General features: G+C 43.6%; 1 protein-coding gene across 3 annotated transcripts in view; it reads left to right on the forward strand.

Annotated features, from left to right (window-relative positions):
• ptpn13 (protein tyrosine phosphatase non-receptor type 13) overlaps window positions 1-21403 on the forward strand; it is a 114501-nt gene that overhangs the window by 87379 nt on the left and 5719 nt on the right. For all 3 annotated transcript variants that reach the window (XM_060935360.1, XM_060935363.1, XM_060935362.1), the window contains 16 exons: window positions 1213-1366; window positions 1611-1825; window positions 2893-2991; window positions 3832-4145; window positions 6500-6635; window positions 6765-6920; window positions 7001-7172; window positions 9668-9878; window positions 12562-12653; window positions 13582-13628; window positions 14837-14992; window positions 15327-15486; window positions 15671-15760; window positions 15979-16073; window positions 20779-20834; window positions 20913-21010. In XM_060935360.1, coding sequence (XP_060791343.1) covers window positions 1213-1366; window positions 1611-1825; window positions 2893-2991; window positions 3832-4145; window positions 6500-6635; window positions 6765-6920; window positions 7001-7172; window positions 9668-9878; window positions 12562-12653; window positions 13582-13628; window positions 14837-14992; window positions 15327-15486; window positions 15671-15760; window positions 15979-16073; window positions 20779-20834; window positions 20913-21010 — 2251 coding nt within the window. The remainder of the gene's footprint in view (window positions 1-1212; window positions 1367-1610; window positions 1826-2892; window positions 2992-3831; window positions 4146-6499; window positions 6636-6764; window positions 6921-7000; window positions 7173-9667; window positions 9879-12561; window positions 12654-13581; window positions 13629-14836; window positions 14993-15326; window positions 15487-15670; window positions 15761-15978; window positions 16074-20778; window positions 20835-20912; window positions 21011-21403) is intronic.

The following is a 21403-nucleotide window of genomic DNA, read 5'->3' on the forward strand; positions in this document are numbered from 1 at the left end:
GTAGTACAGCCTTTCTCAACCGGGTGCTGTCTGGCTTCGTTAGGGGTGCCGTCAAAAAATTATATATTCAAACGTTGAAATAAATAAAATGAATTAAAATTCCAAAAAACGATAGTTACACTAATGCGGTTCATTGCCACCTCATGCATCAAAATTTGTCTCACGGCCCCCTTTCCCATGTCACAACGTCACTGCCGGGGTCAGTGTGACTGCATATATTTTATGAGGGTGACTTGAGGATTTGCAGACTTCTGAAGGGTGCCGTGACTGAAAAAAGGTTGAGAAACGCTGAGGTAGTATGTCAGAATTGCGGTAACGCACTCCAAACTGTGATGCTGTTATCCTAAAATAATGTGGTGTTGGTGTGGTGTTCTGCTTATACCACAGCGGTTTGCCAGCGATTACAGTATTCAGTTTATTAATGAACAGGTCTTTCATTTTAAAGGTTTATAGTTGGAATTAAAGTTCTGGAACGTCCAAGAGACAAGTTAGTTCCTGTTGTCACCTGTTATAGCTGCAATAAACAGTTATTCCATCTCTTCCCCCCACACACACATACACAGAGCCTGTCATTTTTTACCAAAAAAAAAAAAAACCCCAGACGGCTTAACCGAGACTGAAAGTGCTTACAACTGATTATAAGAATTACTTTATTAAACAGTGCGTTTCTGAACCCTTCTGTTATGTGGCGTGTCCACTGTACAAGTCCCTGGTTATGAGCTGTTACTACAGAAACAATAACGTCACAATGAGCATGTCAATACTAACCCATCATTCCTGTTACAACCAGAACTACTATATCTGTTATATGAAAAATAATGCACAACTTCTGACCAATCAGAACTGAGCATTCTGCTACGCTGGGGTATAAAGTGATGTAAAGAGATTTAATTGTAAGTAGTCCTTTTTGACAGATTTATGTATTTGAATGTTTGCTTTGTTATAGATGATAATGATAGCAGTGATGCTGAAAAATCTCCCAATGTGGCATCTGAGGCAAAGGGCGGGGCAGGGGAAAAAATTATCTTAAGTTCAATTGTGTCCTTTTTTGCTATCATATCGTTAATTCTTTCTTTGCTCTGAGCGAGTCAAGGATACTGCTGGGGGGGAATATCTGGTGAATTATGGTATTCTGGAGAATTAAGATCAATGAAGAGCATGCAGAAGAGCATGCAGAATTGCCTTGAATATCTTGCGCTCTCTCTCTCTCAGGTGGTCCATCTGTTATTGGAGAGAGGGCAGCTCCCGGAGGACAGGGTTCACGCTCCTCTCACCCCTCAGGGCACTTCAGTGGTCCAAGACACCAGATCTCAACTTCGGAGCGCGGTGAGAAAACCCCAGCCGGAGTACAGCTTCATCACTCCAGGTAGTGTGTCTGTGTGTGTATCTCACTGAATGAATAAGCAGTTTGTCGCCTTTAATTAACTACTCTATTAACCAGTAGTCTTTCTCTAAACAGTTGTTGCTGTGGTTGCATCTTAGAGTGGCTGATCTCCATCTCAGTCATTTACATCAAATTCCTATTAATAGAATTTATTCCTGAATTTTGCACACCACTGCTTCTTTCACACAAACCCAGATGTATAAACCTTGCATGTGTCTTCCTGTAGACAATGTGTTTGAGGTGAGCTTGCTGAAGAACACCTCTGGTCTCGGGTTCAGCTTCAGTCGTGAGGAGAACGTTCCAGATGAGCCAGTCAGTACCAGTATGGTCCGGGTTAAGAAGCTGTTCCCCGGCCAGCCGGCTGCTGAGAGCGGTCTGATCCGAGTGGGTGACGTCATCCTGCGTGTCAATCAAACGCCTCTCAAAGGGCTCACACAGCATGTACGTTATGTCGCACTTGACAGCTTCTTCTCTCCCTTAACACCGGGTTTACACTACCGTTCAAAAGTTTGGGGTCACCCAGACAATTTTGTTTTTTCCATGAAGTGTCACACTTTTATTTCCCACCATAAGTTGTAAAATGAATAGAAAATATAGTCAAGACATTTTTCTGGCCATTTTGAGCATTTAATCGACCCCACAAATGTGATGCTCCAGAAACTCAATCTGCTCAAAGGAAGGTCAGTTTTATAGCTTCTCTAAAGAGCTCAACTGTTTTCAGCTGTGCTAACATGATTGTACAAGGGTTTTCTAATCATCCATTAGCCTTCTGAGGTAATGAGCAAACACATTGTACCATTAGAACACTGGAGTGAGAGTTGCTGGAAATGGGCCTCTATACACCTATGGAGATATTGCACCAAAAACCAGACATTTGCAGCTAGAATAGTCATTTACCACATTAGCAATGTATAGAGTGGATTTCTGATTAGTTTAAAGTGATCTTCATTGAAAAGAACAGTGCTTTTCTTTCAAAAATAAGGACATTTCAAAGTGACCCCAAACTTTTGAATGGTAGTGTAAATAACGTGCGTTTTTATTTTTTTTGGGGGGGGTAATAAGGTTGAAAGCTTTTCCAGAATCCTCATAAACGTCAATGGTGTGGTGTGATGAAGTGGAGTTACTGTTACAACCATGAAGTTGATTAATTTCTTACAGCAGCACGTCCTGTTGTAAGAGTTTTATTAAAGGTGTACTTTTTATCCATTTATTTATTTCATACTTTTTTTATTTGAAACTTCATTTCTGCACTTATCTGGTTAACAGGATGATTAATTAGCATGCTAATAAAGGTGGTTAAAACTGGTTTTATCTGGTTTTAACAACAAAAAATTAGCACACTTAGTTAGTTTGACCACTAGGTGGCACTGCACAAGAATGCATTTTAATTTGGAGGGAAAAACATGCACACCATCTCTCAGGCCATGACCACAGATGTAACGTCACTCCTTTTGTCCTATTGTCTAGTTTGCAAGCTGGATTGAAGAAAAATCTAACATGTGTTTCAGGAGGTGATCTCGGCTTTAAGAGGGACAGGCCAAGACGTGACGTTACTGCTGTGTAGGCCCGAAGCAGGAGTTCTTCCTGATGTGGATTCATCTAACCAAGTACACAAAGTGACATGCACTGGAATTTTTATTAAAATGAATTCCTGCTAATGTGGATCATTTACAAATCAGGCTGTTCTATTGGCTTTACAAATCCATATAAATATAAAACCCATTTATGCCTTGGACATGCATGATTTTATCCAAAACACATTCTACAATATGCACTTATTGTAGAATGTGATTTTGGATAAAATGTGATGGCATTAAAAGCATTCAGTAATCCTTATTTATCAATGTTTTAGCAAAGTTGTATGTAAATGTTTTCAGCCAGCGAAAAATTCATAATCCCAATCAGCATAAATGACGAAGCCAAGCCATTTAGCCACGCCCATGACCCCTATAAAAGGGAGGACATCACGTCTGAATAGTGAAAGAACGCCGCCTATGAGCGGCATGTGCTAAATCATCCAGTAATGCAGCTCGGCCACTGCAGCGTCTGCTAATATAGATGTACGCTAACATTTCCTCCTTGCATAGGATGCCATTACTTTTGTCCTAATTGTATAACTAGCAAATCTGCATCTAAAATTGCACTAATTGCAGAGGTTCACACTAGTGAATATTTACATGGGAATTTGTGCAAAATCAAGCGTGAAAAGATACAACTAATTGGATAAATGATCCTGTGAACAATTTACAGAAAATTATTTGTAGTTAAATTATTCTCTTTCAAGTTTTGTTTAAATGGGACCAAAAAGAGACAAGACTTTATTCACCTGATCAGTTGCAAAAGATGGAATCTTGTTTTTTGTTTTTAAATATAATTTAGTAAATTTTATTTATTTATTTTGGACCATGGATTCCATCAGGTTTAACACTTCCATCTTCATCCTCCAGACCTCCACCCCATCCCCCCGTAAGGAACCTCCTCCGAAGCCAAAACTTGCCCCAAAACCGGCACCTCCCCCTGAGGAGGAGAAACCGAATTCGTTGGGCATGGTGGAACAGGCTCTGGAAAGGATGTTGATGAAGTCACCGAGCCGTAGAGACAGCTACAGTGACAGCACTGATGAGGAGGAGGATGAAGAGGGCTTTCGTCCTGCAGGTCAGAACGAGTCCTCCTGGGAGCTGGACGACACCATCCGCTCGGCCTACGCCAGCGCCAGCCAGTCCGCCAGCCAGTCCGCCAACAGGCCCGAGGCCAGCACGAGGTCAGGGAGCGGTCTCTTTCAGGAAGTTTAGTCTAGAGAAAAGTGTTGAAGGTGTTGAGACAAAAAGGAAGAAAGATGGAGGAAACTGAATTATACATGGGTGTTTATGCTTAAATATTTATTGCATTAACTGTGAGTAAGCCGTAAAGTAAGAAGAATGAGTAAATTAATGTCAGTATGTTTGTAAATTAATGTCAGTGCATAAATAAATGAATACGTTAGTAATATTTTTGTAATTTGTAAAATTATAATTTGTAAGTAACATAGTATTTTAGCTAGTTTGTAAGTTGGTAAGTTAGTATGTATGCAAGTAAACTTTCATAACAAGTTGGGTAGTGATTCAGCTGATTGGTATGTTAGTAATTATGCAAATAAATTAGTATATTTGTACATGAGTTGGCAACTTCATAAGTTTGGTAGTTGTAGGTTAGTAAATTTAAGTCAGTTATGTTAAGTACGCAAGTAAGTTTGTAAGTTGATTAGAAATTTAGCTAGATAAAGTAGTAAATTAATATTTTAGTATGCATGTTAGTAATTATGACTGTACCAACTTACTTATGCTAGCTTTAAGTTAGTTCATCAGTAAGTTAGGTAGAAAGTATACAAGTGGGTAAATTAGTAACTTGGTTATCAGTTTACCAGTTTAAAGTTAGACTGCCTTTCAGATTTTTTTTTTTTTTTTAAGTGTAGGTCATATAAAGAATTTTCCCGACACCCAGTTATTTTTGTTTCGTGGACTGAATTTGAATCAGACTTCCAATTTTATTTAATTTTTTTTCTCATAAAACAATTAATGAATTTAACACCACGTGGCCCTAAATTCTCTGCTATTTTTTCCTGCTTCACCATGACCCAATACAAGATACTACGTCATGCATCACATGGTGGGCTTTCCCCGTTCGCGCAAGGCATTGTGGGATACAAATTTGAAACAGGAGAGAAAAATGGAGGACGTGAGTGTGCGAATGAAACGTGAAAGAGCGACTACAGTAACGGAAAGAAAGCGAGAAGAAAAGACGTTATGTTATATACGAAGGAAAGGAAACGCAGGACCAAACTAATAAATATGGGCGCTCAGCGAGCACCTCGGTGTGATAAGCTGTTCGTTTAGCGACAGAATGATGGAACTGTCAGTGCACGCTCAAAGGGAAACCTGCGCATGCGCACACGGACTTCCTCTGTCTGCTTGACTGCGCGAAGTGAGCGATTTCATGCACATTATTTGCTTTAATCCCCTCAAATTAAATAACTTCCCAGCCACAGAATGGCCTGATATTTTGTGAGATATTACAGAAATAAACATATATCACAATCACCACATTTCACTGATTTTATGAAATCGAAAGGCCGTCTAGCTTTAAAATAAGTTAAGTTGGATCGTATGTTTTTTGTACGAAAGTTAGTCGGTTAGCAATTAATGTGAGTTAATTCATTATTCCTAAGGGTTTTAGGATTTTTGGATTGTTTGCTTGTTTTTGTTCTATTTATTTACCCCCAATTACTCTAAATATCAGCTTTGCATTTTATAACCTTCTGTTAAGTGTTTTTTGTTGGGGTGTCGTTTCACCCCCCCCCCCCCCCCCCCCCCCCAAAAAAAAAAAAAAAAAACCCACAAACCTCATCTCATCTCATCATCTCTAGCCGCTTTATCCTGTTCTACAGGGTCGCAGGCAAGCTGGATCCTATCCCAGCTGACTACGGGTGAAAGGCGGGGTTCACCCTGGACAAGTCGCCAGGTCATCACAGGGCTGACACATAGACACAGACAACCATTCACACTCACATTCACACCTACGCTCAATTTAGAGTCACCAGTTAACCTAACCTGCATGTCTTTGGACTGTGGGGGAAACCGGAGCACCCGGAGGAAACCCACGCGGACACGGGGAGAACATGCAAACTCCACACAGAAAGGCCCTCGCCGGCCACGGGGCTCGAACCCGGACCTTCTTGCTGTGAGGCGACAGCGCTAACCACTACACCACCGTGCCGCCACAACACAAACCCACGCTTGTAAACAGTATAACTATACAAAATGTGAGTGGAATATTACATAACATTTTATGCATATTATTTAAATGCAAAAGAAATCTTCATCTCATACAGTGGATACAGGATCATACATCAGATCATACAGGATCTGATGGTCGGTTATTTATTTAGGATTTTTAGAAAACTTTTTTTTTTTTTTGTTAATGCTTGTATATGGTGCGATTTGAGTCCTGGGTGAGGAAATGCGCTAATTAAAAGTCAAACTGTCAATTCAGTTTGTGATTCCTTTATTGGCATGACTGTCTCAAGTATAAAATGATATTCATTCATTCAGTCATTCATTCATTCATTCTCTCTCTCAGGCCTCCTCTCTCGTCTCCAGCTCTTCCTGAAGCAGACATCCCAAACCCCAGTTCTCACCCTTTGCCCCCTGCACTCCCCGCCCCCCTCAACCTCACACTTCCAGAGCAAAGTCCAGACACCACCGAGTACCTGCCTGTAAGCTGCCCCCCACGTCCTCGTCTCACGATCTAATGATGCAGAATGTGTTTTCATGCTTCAGCGTTTATCGTCCAGAAAGAAAGATCCCTGATTGGTTGGTTGATTTGATTTGTGTCACTGATGTAGGAAGTGGAGCTCAAGATCTCACTGGTGAAATCGGAAAAAGGAAGCTTGGGCTTCACGCTGACAAAAGGAAATGACCACAACTGTTACATCCATGACATCATCCAAGATCCCGCTAAAGGTGATGGCAGACTTCGGCCCGGTGATCACATGATAATGGTAAGAGTGTTTGTTTTTGATCTTTGCCTTCGTTGATGAAACACAGACGCTGTACTCTTTTGCTGATCTGATCTGTGCAGGTGAATAATATCGATGTTTCTGGGATGAGTCACACCGAGGTGGTAAACCTCGTCCGAGCCGCACCGCGTGTGGTCGATCTGGTTGTGGGACGAGTCCTGGAACCACCTAAACCACCAGTAGATGCCCACCTTCTGCCTGACATCACCTTCCAGTGTCCCACTGACTCACTGGGTAAAAACAGCAGTTATAAAATTGAATCAGTCTGTTACTGTAGATCAACACGTGCAGATTTTAATTACAAACGAATGACTGCAATTTCTAGATAAAGTATGTCCGTTGTTCTCTCAGCACTATCTTATCATTTAATGTAGTACCGTATTTTCCGGACTATACGTCGCTCCGGAGTTTAAGTCGCATCAGCCAAAAAATGCATTATGAAGACGAAAAAAACATGTATACGTCGCACCGGACTATAAGTCGCACTTTTTTGAAGGGTTATTCTATCCATAGAATCTGTGATTGTATCTGATAAGCGGCGCGTGGTTACTGCACGACTGCATTGTTTATTTAATAAACGAACAGCTGAGCAGTGATAACGCGCCCTTTGCCCTGTAAGTAGCCTAGTCTGATTATTTTAAATATCTACTACTATGTTTAATACTATCACTATCGTTATTACTAATAGCCTATATTATTATTATAACTAATATTAGTAGCCTATTACTGATGCATTAATCAGTTTGCTTTTAGAATATTTTTACCGGTAGGGCTTATTATCGCCCCATGGCTCTTTCATCTGTGTTATTAAAGCTGTAGTCATCATCGAGGAGTGTCATTCTTCATTTTTGTCGAATTTTATTTCATCAAATCAGAGGCCAAGTAGGCTATAGGTATATCATCTCCAAAGACAGGTACGGTAGTAAAAACCGTCTAGTGAAAAAAAAAAAAAAAAACGCTTTTAAATCCCCTACTTAAATCCTTAAAATGAGTCATTTAACTCATGTCTCGTGTGATCTGATCTCCAATGGTGAAATAAACCGGTTGTGATGAGTACAGTCTGTTATTTTAGAAGCTAAATGTAATATATAATTTAATATATAGACTAATAAAAATTAATATTTTATAAAATATCATGACATATTACTGTCTGTAACTGTTTGTCACTAAAACGTTTTCTTAGATCATAATGTCTATTATTATTATTATTATTATTATTATTATTATTTTACACACACAATAAGCGCATGTGCGTAAAGTTATAGTAAACCATCCCCCGCCTTTTTTTTTTTTGAGTCGCCGGACCCACCCACCTCCTGCGTTCTGGGACCTCCCACTTCACAAATTAAGCACTGCCTAAAATTACTACATAACTTATTTAAATAACTATAGGCCTGTCATTAATAATAAAACACAGGTCAATCAAGTTTATCAATCTGATGATTTCACTCCAAATCAGCAAATCCATTGAATTCCTCATCCTCGGTGTCGCTTCTGAACAACTCTGCCTCCAGCGGCAGATGAAGCGCCATTTCCTCTTCTTCTGCGTGGCTGTCGTCAGACTCAGCATCAGCTCCAGTTATTCCGCGGTGAAAAAAAAAAAATATATATATATATATATATATATATATATATATATATATATATATATATATATATACGTCGCACCGGAGTATAAGTCGCATGGCCAGCCGAACCATGAAAAAAAGTGCGACTTATAGTCCGAAAAATACGGTATAAATAAATATAGAATTCAGCACAGTTTTTTAGTGGCTTCTGCTTGACGAAGTATGTAATTAGTTAATACGTCAGCGGAAAGTTGACATGCTAGTGTAGTGCATGCAAATACAAAAAAATGGATGTAGTACAATTATTCTAAACATGTTTCATATATTCTGACGCATGTTCTTCCAGGATTTGGTAGAATGTCAAATGCATTTTATAGTCCAGAAAATTGAGTGACTTGCAACACAAACTCATACGAGATGTAAAATATGTATCCTATGTGGGATGACGTTTGTGTGAGAGCTGAGACTCACTAGTGATATCTCAATTTTTTTCACTACGATTCAGAGTATGAGTGCAAAACCACTCTCTGCGTTTTCACTGAATGTTTAAGCCTCAAGTCATTATCCATAGAAAGAGAAGGTGACAGTCAGCTGTCTGAGAACGTATTTGAAACATTTTATTTGGCTAAATAAATTTCACTTGATGTATAAAAATGGCTAAAGCATACTGCAACACGACTGCTAACATTTTTTCCTCTGTCTGTGGCAGCATCGCATCTTAGACTCGTTCATATTTAAAACTGATGCAAAAGTCACATTAATGACATTAAACTCGTTCCAGAGAATCGTGATTCGTCTAAGATTTGGGGTGTTTTTTGGTTTCAATCCTTTTCTTTTTTGTGTGCGAGTTGTTTGAGGTGGACCTTTTACTTTGTCGCACAGTGTGCTGAAAGATCATGATCAGCATAAACAAAACGCACCTTTTCACGCCAAAAAGAGATTATAGGCTCTGAGACAACAGGCAAGGACATGCAAGGGCTTCAGGTTTCAGTGTTTACACACAGCAACTGAGGACGAGGACAGAAAGGAGAGAGAGTCTGAAGATCGATATCTCTCTCTCTCTCTCTCTCTCTCTCTCTCTCTCTCTCCTGTGCAACTGTTTATTCCTTCAGTTAAAGTATTAGTAAGTGTTCAGTTCTGTTGTGTGGAACCTTGTTGCAGGTCTGGTGCTGGATGGAGGCAAGGACAGCCAGTTTGGTTTCATCTACGTGAAGGACATCATCCCGGGATCAACAGCCGCCACTGAAGGAACTCTAAAGAAACTGGACCTCATTCACTACATTAACGGAGCACCAACAAGCGAGCTGACACTCGGCGAGAGCCGCCGACTTCTGCAGCTCCAATCGCAAGCGCTCATTCTTAAAGCCACCAGGTGAGAGAGAGAGACACAATTAATTCAAATGTTAATTATATATTTTTTTTCAAATCATGAGGTGATTTTTGCTAATTTGACACCATATTATTTCAGATTGAACTCTTTTATATTTATTTATGAGCTAAAAGTAGGCACGTAATGATCCACCCAATTCACAATCCGATTTTTCCCATGATATTTTTGAAAATCAACCTAAATATTCCTTTTGTTAAATTAAAAAAAGCTTTTCCATAATAACCAACAATAAGTATTTACGTTATTTATCACATTTGTAAAAGTTGGAGTAAAATAAGTATAATAACTAAAATATTCCTTTTATTAAAAATAAAGTTAACCACAAAAATTCCTTTTCTTAATAAACTTGTATGAATATTTGTTCTGTCTCCATTCACGTCTCTTTTCTTTATCTTTCAACAGTCTGTAAAAAGAGAGTTCCGATTTCTTGTTAAATCTGTTTGTGTACACACAGCAGCGCTTTGACATTTTACATCTGTGCGTTTCTGCAGCATTCGAGCTGTGTTACTTCCCCCTACAGTGAAGTAACACACCTTTTTTATGCTGTCTAAACAATGCAGTTACAGCTAGGAAAAACTAAGATTATGCAGCCTGATGATGATCACAATTTAGTTAATTGATTCATATCGTCATACATTTTGTAAAATGTGTGTTTGATTTATCATCACACGATGCATCATTCCATGCCTACTAAAAGGTTTACTTGTTGATATGATCTTAAAAGGATAGTTCGGGATTTTTGACATGAATCTGTATGGCATCCCCATCAATAGTGTCGTGCAAACACACTGACTTACCCCTGACAGCATCCTGTGAGTCCAGTTCTTGTCCAGTTTTGGTCCAGACGAAAGTAGTCCGGCAAGTTTGTTAGGGTCACGAAAGTAAAACGTTTTTCGTCTCAAAACAGTTTGTGTTCAAAAGAGTGATATATTTGCATCACAAAACCGTTGTCAAATAAAAAGTCAGACCTCGAAATCGCTTGGCACTATTTTCTCTCCCTTCTTATCACTGCGCGCTGCCGCCAGGTGACAGCCACGGCTGTTTCATTCATTGTTTACTAGTGATGGGAATTTCGGCTCTTTTTCGGGAGCCGGCTCTTTTGGCTCTCCTTACTATAAGGAGCCGGCTCTTTCGGCTCCCAAACGGCTCCTGAGATTTTATTTTTGATTTAAAGGAATACGCCACCCCCAGATGAAATTGAGTCAGTCCCTGCAGTCCCTAGAGTTGGATGAGTGAGCCAAAGCGTTTTGTAGCCGACCCAGCCATTGTCCTGATCTATAAACGCCCAGGTTAGCTTAGCTTAGCATAGTCGCTGTAATCCGGTGTGTCCAGCTAGCATTGTCGTTGCAAAAGTTAATTAAATAACTCAAGATTTTTTATAATTATTTCTCATGACTTGTACATTCACATCGAGTACACATATCAACGCAAATTAACACGAAGGGATTTACTAGACCAATTTATATCTGGAACTATTTTCAGCCACAGCACAGGCAAAGCACCGCTACAGGCGCAAAGACACCGCGCAGCGCCTGAAAACGCTGCGCGGTGTCTTTGCGCCTTCCTTTTCCTACCTATTCCTTTAATTGCTGCAATTAACTAGTTAATTCTGATTCTATTTCTCCTCTCAGTTATAATCTGTCCTGCTTTTGAAAAGATCCTCTCTGGGGGGACAGATGCTGCCACTATACACATCCTCCGTGCCATCACGTGTGTAAGCCGTGGATAGAGTGCAGCCTTGGTCTCCCACCAGCTTAGTGGGTCTGCGTTTCGCTGTCACCTGGCGGCAGCGCGCAGTGATGAGAAGGGAGAGAAAATAGTGCCAAGCGATTTCGAGGTCTGACTTTTTACTTGGCAACGGTTTTGTGATGCAAATATATCACTCTTTTGAACACGTACTGTTTTGAGACGAAAAACGTTTTACTTTCGTGACCCCAACAAACTTGCCGGACTACTTTCGTCTGGACCAAAACTGGACAAGAACTGGACTCACAGGATGCTGTCAGGGGTAAGTCAGTGTATTTGCACGACACTATTGATGGGGATGCCATACAGATTCATGTCAAAAATCCCGAACTATCCCTTTAAGCTCAATATTTGTTATCCATCTTTAAATCCAAATAAAATAAAAAAAAAATCTTCAGTGGAGTTGGGTTCAATTCCAAAATGGCTTCCTAGTGTGTGTTGTAATAGTGCACTAAATGGCCAATAGAACATCCATAGAAGGAAAAATTTAAATTAAATTTATTTTCTTTAGTATTTAGAAAAAATACCCTTTCCATAAAGAAAAGATTGTTTATTTTAATCCTTTTGCTACATGAAAAATGTTCAGAAATGCATTCTGGATGAAGGTTACCAGAAATAACATTTAGAATGTGGATTATTTGTATTCAGGTAAATAAATTGTATAGAATATTTTAAATCTCATCTCATTATCTCTAGCCGCTTTATCCTTCTACAGGGTCGCAGGCAAGCTGGAGCCTATCCCAGCTGACTACGGGCGAAAGGTGGGGTACACCCTGGACAAGTCGCCAGGTCATCACAGGAGAATATTTTAAATAGTATACAAATAGTGGAAGTTGTTCAGTGCACACATGCACATTTTGATGGCCATGTTCATGAGTGACCTCATGTTTCCATGGGTCATGTGACTGTGACAATGCAGGGACGGGAAACCGGTGTGTCCAGAGAAGGAGAGAGTCTCGATCCTGAACAACAACAACGTCAGCACAAAAACCAACACATCGAGTATGAATGGTGAGAACAACATTTACACCAATAACAACCCCCCCCCAACTTTTTCACTAAATCTTTCATTTAACCAGCATTTATTAAAAAGTAGTGAGGTGTAATTGTGCAATGCACTTTAATGTCTAACGGTATAGCTTTTATTTTTTAAACCTAATGTTTGTGTTCCTTCTCATGGTTGTACCATAACACCTAGAGTAGCTTGTTTGCCACAAAACCACTATGACATGGGCATATAACATTAAAGTTTATAAATTGGAAACTGGAAACCTAAACAATAAACTAAAATTTTATAAATATGGAAATCAGATTTGTTTGATACAAATGTGAAAATTTCCTTAAACCAGTATGAGTTTATCTATTTATTTATACCACAGCATTGTTTGGTTCTGGATTCTGATTGGTCAGAAGGTGTATATTAACATTCTCGAACAGGTTTACATTAATGCGCTTGGCCTAATGTTATAGTTTCTATAGTGACTAGTATAGAATACACAGGGATTCTTATGGCAGGCGCTCCATATAGTCTAACAGTAATGATTTAATATGTTAGTTTTTTGTTTGTTTGTTTTATGAATGACAAGGTTTTCTGAGAAAGTTTGGGAATGACTGCTTATAGCTGTGAAAATGTAAGTGATAACAGGAAGACTGTGCATTTCATATAATAAATAAACATTCAAAAGGTACTGTGTGGGTTTTTTATTAAATAAAAATTAATTGTTGGCAATTTGCTGTGGTATAGGAGAAATAAAAAAAAAAAAAATTAATTAATAAAAAAAAAAACACCTTGTAGGCATGCTGGACCTGGAAGGTGATTATTCTCTTATAACAGGATGACAGTGTTTTATTCCTGACAGAGCCGATGCTTCATATTGTTCCAGCTTCTCTGAAAGAGTAAGAAATCTCTCTCGCTTGCTCGCTCTCTGTCTGCTCTCAGGTTATCTTCATAGTAATGATGATCTGGAAGCCATCTGTCCCTCTGAGGTAAGCAGCAAACAGTTATTCAAACAGTTCGCTAGCACATAGACAACTGGAACAAACTATAAACTACTGGATTACTTGTTTTGCCTGAAGAGTCAGAATTTGGGTTAATGGGGAATGGATTGAACCAGGTTGATTTGGGGAATGGAGTGAGCCGGGTTGATTGGGGGGGGGGGGATGGAGTGAGCCGGGTTGATTGGGGGGGGGGGATGGAGTGAGCCGGGTTGATTGGGGGGGGGGATGGAGTGAGCCGGGTTGATTGGGGGGGGATGGAGTGAGCCGGGTTGATTGGGGGGGGATGGAGTGAGCCGGGTTGATTGGGGGGGGATGGAGTGAGCCGGGTTGATTGGGGGGGGATGGAGTGAGCCGGGTTGATTGGGGGGGGGGATGGAGTGAGCCGGGTTGATTGGGGGGGGGGGATGGAGTGAGCCGGGTTGATTGGGGGGGGGGGGGATGGAGTGAGCCGGGTTGATTGGGGGGGGGGGGATGGAGTGAGCCGGGTTGATTGGGGGGGGGGGGGGATGGAGTGAGCCGGGTTGATTGGGGGGGGGGGGGGATGGAGTGAGCCGGGTTGATTGGGGGGGGGGGGGGATGGAGTGAGCCGGGTTGATTGGGGGGGGGGGGGGGATGGAGTGAGCCGGGTTGATTGGGGGGGGGGGGGATGGAGTGAGCCGGGTTGATTGGGGGGGGGGGGATGGAGTGAGCCGGGTTGATTGGGGGGGGGGGGGGGATGGAGTGAGCCGGGTTGATTGGGGGGGGGGGATGGAGTGAACCGGGTTGATTGGGGGGGGGGATGGAGTGAGCCGGGTTGATTGGGGGGGGGATGGAGTGAGCAGTGAATCAAGATATCGTTTGCCAAGTTACTGTTGGCTAGTTAGGTAAATAATTTTGTTAGCTAATGTTAGTCTAGGTATGAATGTGCAGACTATTACATAAGAAAGAATAGAATATAAAATACAAAATATTCTTGCTTACCTGATGAATAATGAATCCTTAATCTATTGAATCAGGACTCAAAATACCGTTTACCAAATTCTCATTGGTTATCTAATGCAAGTCTATAGGTATGTACATGAGAAATAATACAAAATAGTTTACTTACTGACCGTGAACTTAAGATGGCCTTAATTTAATTGTGTGTGTTTGTTTCCTCGATGGTTAGAACCTGCTGTTCCTGAAAAGCTTGTCTCTCTTGTGTCTCTGTCCTGCAGGAGCAGATCATCAAGCTGCAGTTAGAGAAGCCTCCAGCCGGCAGTCTGGGTTTCTCTGTCATCGGAGGAGAGAGGGGCATTTTTGTCAAGTCTGTCACTCCTGGAGGTGCAGCGCACACTGACGCCACGTTACAAGTCGGAGATCGTTTGCTTAAAGTGAGTAAATTGATGGTTTCTGACCAACAGCTGGGTGGAGCTTTATCATAAAATTATTAATGACCATTTTTCTGTAATACATTTTGTTACATTTTTCTATAAAGTGTTATTTTTAATTATATCCTGATTTAAAATTGTATGTTAATTGACTTGTCATTCCTGGGCTTTATTTTACATTTCTATTAATATTTAAGAGTAATAGTTTTTTTCCCCCCCTTATCATTAAGCTGTCCATGTGACCTGCCTGCCGCTTTTTTTTTTTAAATAAATATATTTAAATATACTTGGTTACACTGAGTGCTAATGAAGGTGTGTGTGTGTGTGTGATTTACAGGTGAATGATGAGCTGATGACTGGTGTGTCACATTCCAAAGCAGTCGCTACCATCCGGAAAGCTAAAGGTGTCGTTCACCTTGTCGTGTCTCGGCCTCCTGATCAGACCCCCAGCACGTACCTGGGCTTCCTGCGTCTGAGCTCCAGCAATGGCAACACAGGTGTGTGTCTCTCACACACAGACACCAGACAGCAGTGACGATACCTAAAACCGCTCCTCTTACCATCAGCTTCACCTAAACTGATCATTGTGTGCACGTGTGTCTGCTGAACATGTCTACACATGAACTGTGTGTGTTGTGTGATGATCAAAGCAGTGTTTCATGTTTTTCCTTTGTATTTTAGATGTGAGTGAGGACAGTGGGGTGAAAACGAGACTCGGTAGTTCACCAGAGGCACAAAAGTCCAAAAGTCCACCTGCACTTCCACCTATAGGTACTCGCCAAATCCTATTTTGGACAAATTTGAAGGAGAATTGTATTGCATCCTCAAAGTTTGCTTTTAGGGTAAAATTGCCTGATGAGAGCGGTATTTTTAAAATACCATATTGTGATAAATGAACTTTTCATCACAGCCTGATGTGGAAAATTTGTCCCAGACAAACAAATTGTATGAGCTGTGTAGATAAGTGTGTGTGTGTGTGTGTGTTGTAGATTATGAGACCGGTTCTGTCGAGAAAAGACTAGAAGCCGAGGAGTCTGAAGACACAGACTGTGATGGTTCGTCTCTCCCAGATGATTCTCCAGAGGTACAGGAAAATCAAATTTCTTCAGCACAACACTTTCAGCATGAGGGAATAAACAATAAGACTTGACACACTTCTTATTAGTGGTGGGTGGGTGTTTATCATGTATAATATTTGTGATTTAAATGATGTCATGGTATGCTTTACTCGGCATAAACCCATTTGGATGTAAAAATAATTAGTTTTATTTTATATTACATTACGTTACAGGCATTTAGCAGACGCTCTTATCCAGAGCGACATACAACATACCCAGAGCAGCCTGGGGAGCAGTTTAGGGTTCGGTGCCTTGCTCGAGGGCACTTCAGCCATTCCTGCTAGTCCAGGGAATCGAACCAACAACCTTTTGGTCCCAAAGCTGCTTCTCTAACCATTAGACCATGGCTTATTTTCTTTTCCTTGCTAAAAAAATCATTTATTTTTGTAGAAGCAGAAGTTTGCTGTTTTTATTGCAACGAAGCAAAAAAAGCCCCTCCTTGAACTGCCACCTTATTGTGGTGGAGGGGTTTGTGTGCTTGAATGATCCTAGGAGCTATGTTGTCGGGGGCATTATGCCCCTGTCAGGGTTTCCCAAGGCAGACAGGTCCTAGGTGACAGGCCAGACTAAGAGCAGTTCACCAAAACCCCTATGGAGAGAAATCCGAGGACCGTGACGTCGCCCGGGATGACGCAGCCGGGGCCCCACCCTGGAGCCAGGCCCGGGGTTGGGGCTCGTATGCGAGCGCTTGGTGGCCGGGCCTTTGCCCATGGGGCCCGGCCGGGCTCAGCCCGAAGAGGTGACGTGGGCCCGACCTCCTGTGGGTTCACCACCCACAGAGGTAGCAGTAGGGGACTGGTGCAATGTGGATTGGGTGGCAGTCGAAGGCAGGGGCCTCGACGACCTGATCCCCGGACACAGCGGCTGGCTGTTGGGACATGGAATGTCACTTCGCTGGGGGGGAAAGAGCCTGAGCTTGTGCGGGAGGTTGAGAGGTACCGGCTAGAGATAGTCGGGCTCACCTCCACGCACAGCTTGGGCTCTGGAACCCAGCTCCTCGAGAGGGGCTGGACTCTCCACTTCTCTGGAGTTGCCGGTGGTGAGCGGCGGCGGGCTGGTGTGGGCTTGCTTATAGCTCCCCAGCTCAGCCGCCATGTGTTGGAGTTTACCCCAGTGAACGAGAGGGTCGCCTCGCTGCGCCTTCGGATTGGGGAGAGGGCTCTTGCTGTTGTTTGTGCCTATGGCCCAAATAGCAGTATAGAGTATCCGGCCTTCTTGGAGTCCCTGGGAGAGGTACTGAGGAGTGCTCAGACTGGGGACTCCATTGTGTTACTGGGGGACTTCAATGCTCACGTGGGAGATGACAGTGACACCTGGAGGGGCGTGGTTGGGAGGAACGGCCTCCCCGATCTGAACCCGAGTGGTGTTTTGTTATTGGACTTCTGTGCTAGTCACGGTTTGTCCATAACGAACACCATGTTCGAGCATAGGGGTGTCCATAAGTGCACGTGGCACCAGGACACCTTAGGTCGGAGGTCAATGATAGACTTTGTAGTCGTTTCATCTGATCTCCGGCCCTATGTCTTGGACACTCGGGTGAAGAGAGGGGCTGAGCTGTCAACTGATCACCACCTGGTGGTGAGTTGGATCCGCTGGCGGAGGAGGAAGCTGGACAGACCTGGCAGGCCCAAACGTATGGTGAGGGTCTGCTGGGAACGTCTGGCCGAGCACTCTGTCGGGGAGGTCTTTAACTCCCACCTCCGGGAGAGCTTTTCCCAGCTTCCGAGGGAGGCGGGGGACATTGAGTCTGAGTGGACCATGTTCTCTACCTCCATTGTGGATGCAGCTGTTCGGAGCTGTGGCCGCAAGGTCTCCGGTGCCTGTCGTGGCGGCAATCCCCGAACCCGGTGGTGGACACCAGAAGTAAGGGATGCCATCAAGCTGAAGAAGGAGTCCTATCGGGCCATGTTAACCTCCAGGACTCCCGAGGCAGCTGACGGGTATCGGCAGGCCAGGCGTGCTGCAGCTCGGGCAGTTGCGGAAGCAAAAACTCGGAACTGGGAGGAGTTCGGGGAGGCCATGGAGAAGGACTATCGGTCGGCCTCGAAGAAATTCTGGCAAACCGTCCGGCGCCTCAGGAGGGGGAAGCAGTACTCTGCCAACACTGTTTACAGTGCGGGTGGGGAGCTGTTGACCTCGACTGGGGACATTGTCGGGCGGTGGAAGGAATACTTTGAGGATCTCCTCAATCCCACCGTCATGTCTTCCACTGAGGAGACTGAGGCTGATGACTCAGAGGTGGACTCGTCCATTACCCAAGCCGAAGTCACTGAGGTGGTTTGCAAGCTCCTCGGTGGCAAGGCACCGGGGGTGGATGAGATCCGCCCTGAGTATCTCAAGTCTCTGGATGTTGTGGGGCTGTCTTGGTTGACACGCCTCTGCAACATCGCGTGGCGGTCAGGGACAGTGCCTCTGGAGTGGCAGACTGGGGTGGTGGTCCCTCTTTTTAAGAAAGGGGACCGGAGAGTGTGCCCCAATTATAGGGGAATCACACTTCTCAGCCTCCCAGGGAAGGTTTACTCCAGGGTACTGGAGAGGAGAATTCGACCAATAGTCGAACCTCGGATCCAGGAGGAACAATGCGGTTTTCGTCCTGGTCGCGGAACACTGGACCAGCTCTATACCCTTCATAGGGTGCTCGAGGGTTCATGGGAGTTTGCCCAACCAGTCCACATGTGCTTTGTGGATCTGGAGAAGGCATTCGACCGTGTCCCCCGTAGTATTCTGTGGGGGGTGCTTCGGGAGTATGGGGTTCGGGGCTCTTTGCTAAGGGCTGTCCGGTCCCTGTACGAACGGAGCAGGAGTCTGGTTCGCATTGCCGGCAGTAAGTCAGACCTGTTCCCAGTGCATGTTGGACTCCGGCAGGGCTGCCCTTTGTCACCGGTTCTGTTCATAATTTTTATGGACAGAATTTCTAGGCGCAGCCAGGGGCCAGAAGGAATCCTGTTTGGGAACCACAGGATTTCATCTCTGCTTTTTGCGGATGATGTTGTCCTGTTGGCTTCTTCAAACCAGGACCTTCAGCATGCACTGGGGCGGTTTGCAGTTGAGTGTGAAGCGGCTGGGATGAGAATCAGCACCTCCAAGTCCGAGGCCATGGTTCTCGACCGGAAAAGGGTGGCTTGCCCTCTCCAGGTTGGTGGAGAAGTTCTGCCTCAAGTGGAGGAGTTTAAGTATCTCGGGATCTTGTTCACGAGTGAGGGAAGGATGGAGCGTGAGATCGACAGGCGGATCGGTGCAGCCTCCGCAGTGATGCGGTCGCTTTACCGGTCCGTTGTGGTGAAGAAGGAGCTGAGCCAAAAGGCGAAGCTCTCAATTTACCGGTCGATCTACGTTCCGACTCTCACCTATGGTCATGAGCTTTGGGTAATGACCGAAAGGACAAGATCGCGGATACAAGCGGCCGAAATGAGTTTCCTTCGCAGGGTGGCTGGGCGCTCCCTTAGAGATAGGGTGAGAAGCACAGTCACTCGGGAGGAGCTCGGAGTAGAGCCGCTGCTGCTCCACATCGAGAGGAATCAGCTGAGGTGGCTCGGGCATCTTTTTCGGATGCCTCCTGGACGCCTCCCTGGGGAGGTGTTCCAGGCATGTCCCCCCGGGAGGAGGCCCCGGGGAAGACCCAGGACACGCTGGAGGGACTATGTCTCTCGGCTGGCCTGGGAACGCCTCGGTGTTCTTCCCGAGGAGCTGGCCGAGGTGTCTGGGGAAAGGGAAGTTTGGGCTTCCCTGCTTAGACTGCTGCCTCCGCGACCCGGTCCCGGATAAAGCGGAAGAAGACGAGACGAGACGAGACGAAGCAAAAAAGATTTTCTTATCTCTAAGAAGCGTTACACATACGATCAAGGTATGATGGTGATATCCGTCTCGCTCACTTTATACAAACTAGAAGACCGTTGAAGAGCACAGACCTCCACCAAGGACGAGAGTCGACTCTTCTATGATACACAAGTCTGCAACCGGAACCACTTTGTGTCTTGATGCATTTCCAGAACGTAGAATTATGTTCCTACATGTGTATCCGAGAGGGTTACTGCTACTCGTGAATGTGGATTGTAATATGGAGTCATATTATTTCTACATTGGATATGTTTCACCACTGTTGAACTTTACTGCCATCTACTGGATTTTCAGATGTTTGGCATTGTTGAGCGCAGACTTCCTCCAAGGCCAAATGCTGTATCTCACAACGTTCATGAAAGTGAAACTAAACTTCTGGATCTGCTCCAAAATTTAATGGGTTCTCCCTTGGCCAAAGCTACACCCTTCCACCAAGATTCATGGAAATGGGATTAGTAGGTTTTGCACAATCCTGCTTACAGGCAGACAAACAAACCACACTGAAAACATCTCCTTGGTGGAGGTAATAAATGAAGCCACCATGATGTGTTTAGCCAATCAGGTGACTGCTTCACAAAAGGGAATGCTTGATTCGCCATGACGAATTGTAATTAAATGTCATGTTGACGCCCAGTGATGAACAGAAAGAGGCTGAGTGACGATGCATGGTTCACAAAAAGTGAAACTTATTTTGCCAAAGCAACAAATTCTGTTGAAAAAAAAAGGAATTTCTGCGTTTTATTAATGCTTTGTGAACGTTCGTAGATATTCGTACACCGCTCCCTAGGTGTCTTCATAGATGAATATACACTCCGAATGTGTGTTTTTCTCCAGACATCAAGAAGGACCAAATGGAAAGAAGAAACCGTGGACAGCCCACAGACTGACAGGTGAGAAGTCAATGATGAGTTGATTTTGTTTGAAGATGATGTGAAATTGGACTTGACCTCAGTTTTTTGTCTCCTTAGTTACCTGCACTTGTCTTCGGGACCGCTGGATGAGGATGAGGTCACGTGGGGCAGCGATGAACTCCCCATTGATAACATCAGCTCCAAATTCACTCAAGGTTGGTCTTGTCACTGATGTGAAGCATTTTTGAAGTAGATGTTCTGAGAAATGAGTGAGTTGGAGACGTCTCGGGCACTTTGGAGATATTCTAGACAGATTGGCAGTATCTTGGACAGGCTAGAGCAGGGGTCTTCAATCCTATCCACAAAGGGCCAGTGTGGCTGCAGGCTTTCATTCCAACCAAGCAGGAGCTACACCTGATTTCACTTGTTTAATCATTTCACCCTCGTCTCCAGTCAACAATCAAGTGAGCCTCCAATTTGGCTGTAATGAAAGCCTGCAGCTACACCGGCCCTTTCCGGATAGGATTGAAGACCCCTGGGCTAGAGGTATCTAAGGTACAACCCCGATTCCAAAAAAGTTGGGACAAAGTACAAATTGTAAATAAAAA

The sequence above is a fragment of the Neoarius graeffei genome, chromosome 12 (genome assembly GCF_027579695.1).
Source record: "Neoarius graeffei isolate fNeoGra1 chromosome 12, fNeoGra1.pri, whole genome shotgun sequence".
NCBI classification, from domain to species: domain Eukaryota; kingdom Metazoa; phylum Chordata; class Actinopteri; order Siluriformes; family Ariidae; genus Neoarius; species Neoarius graeffei.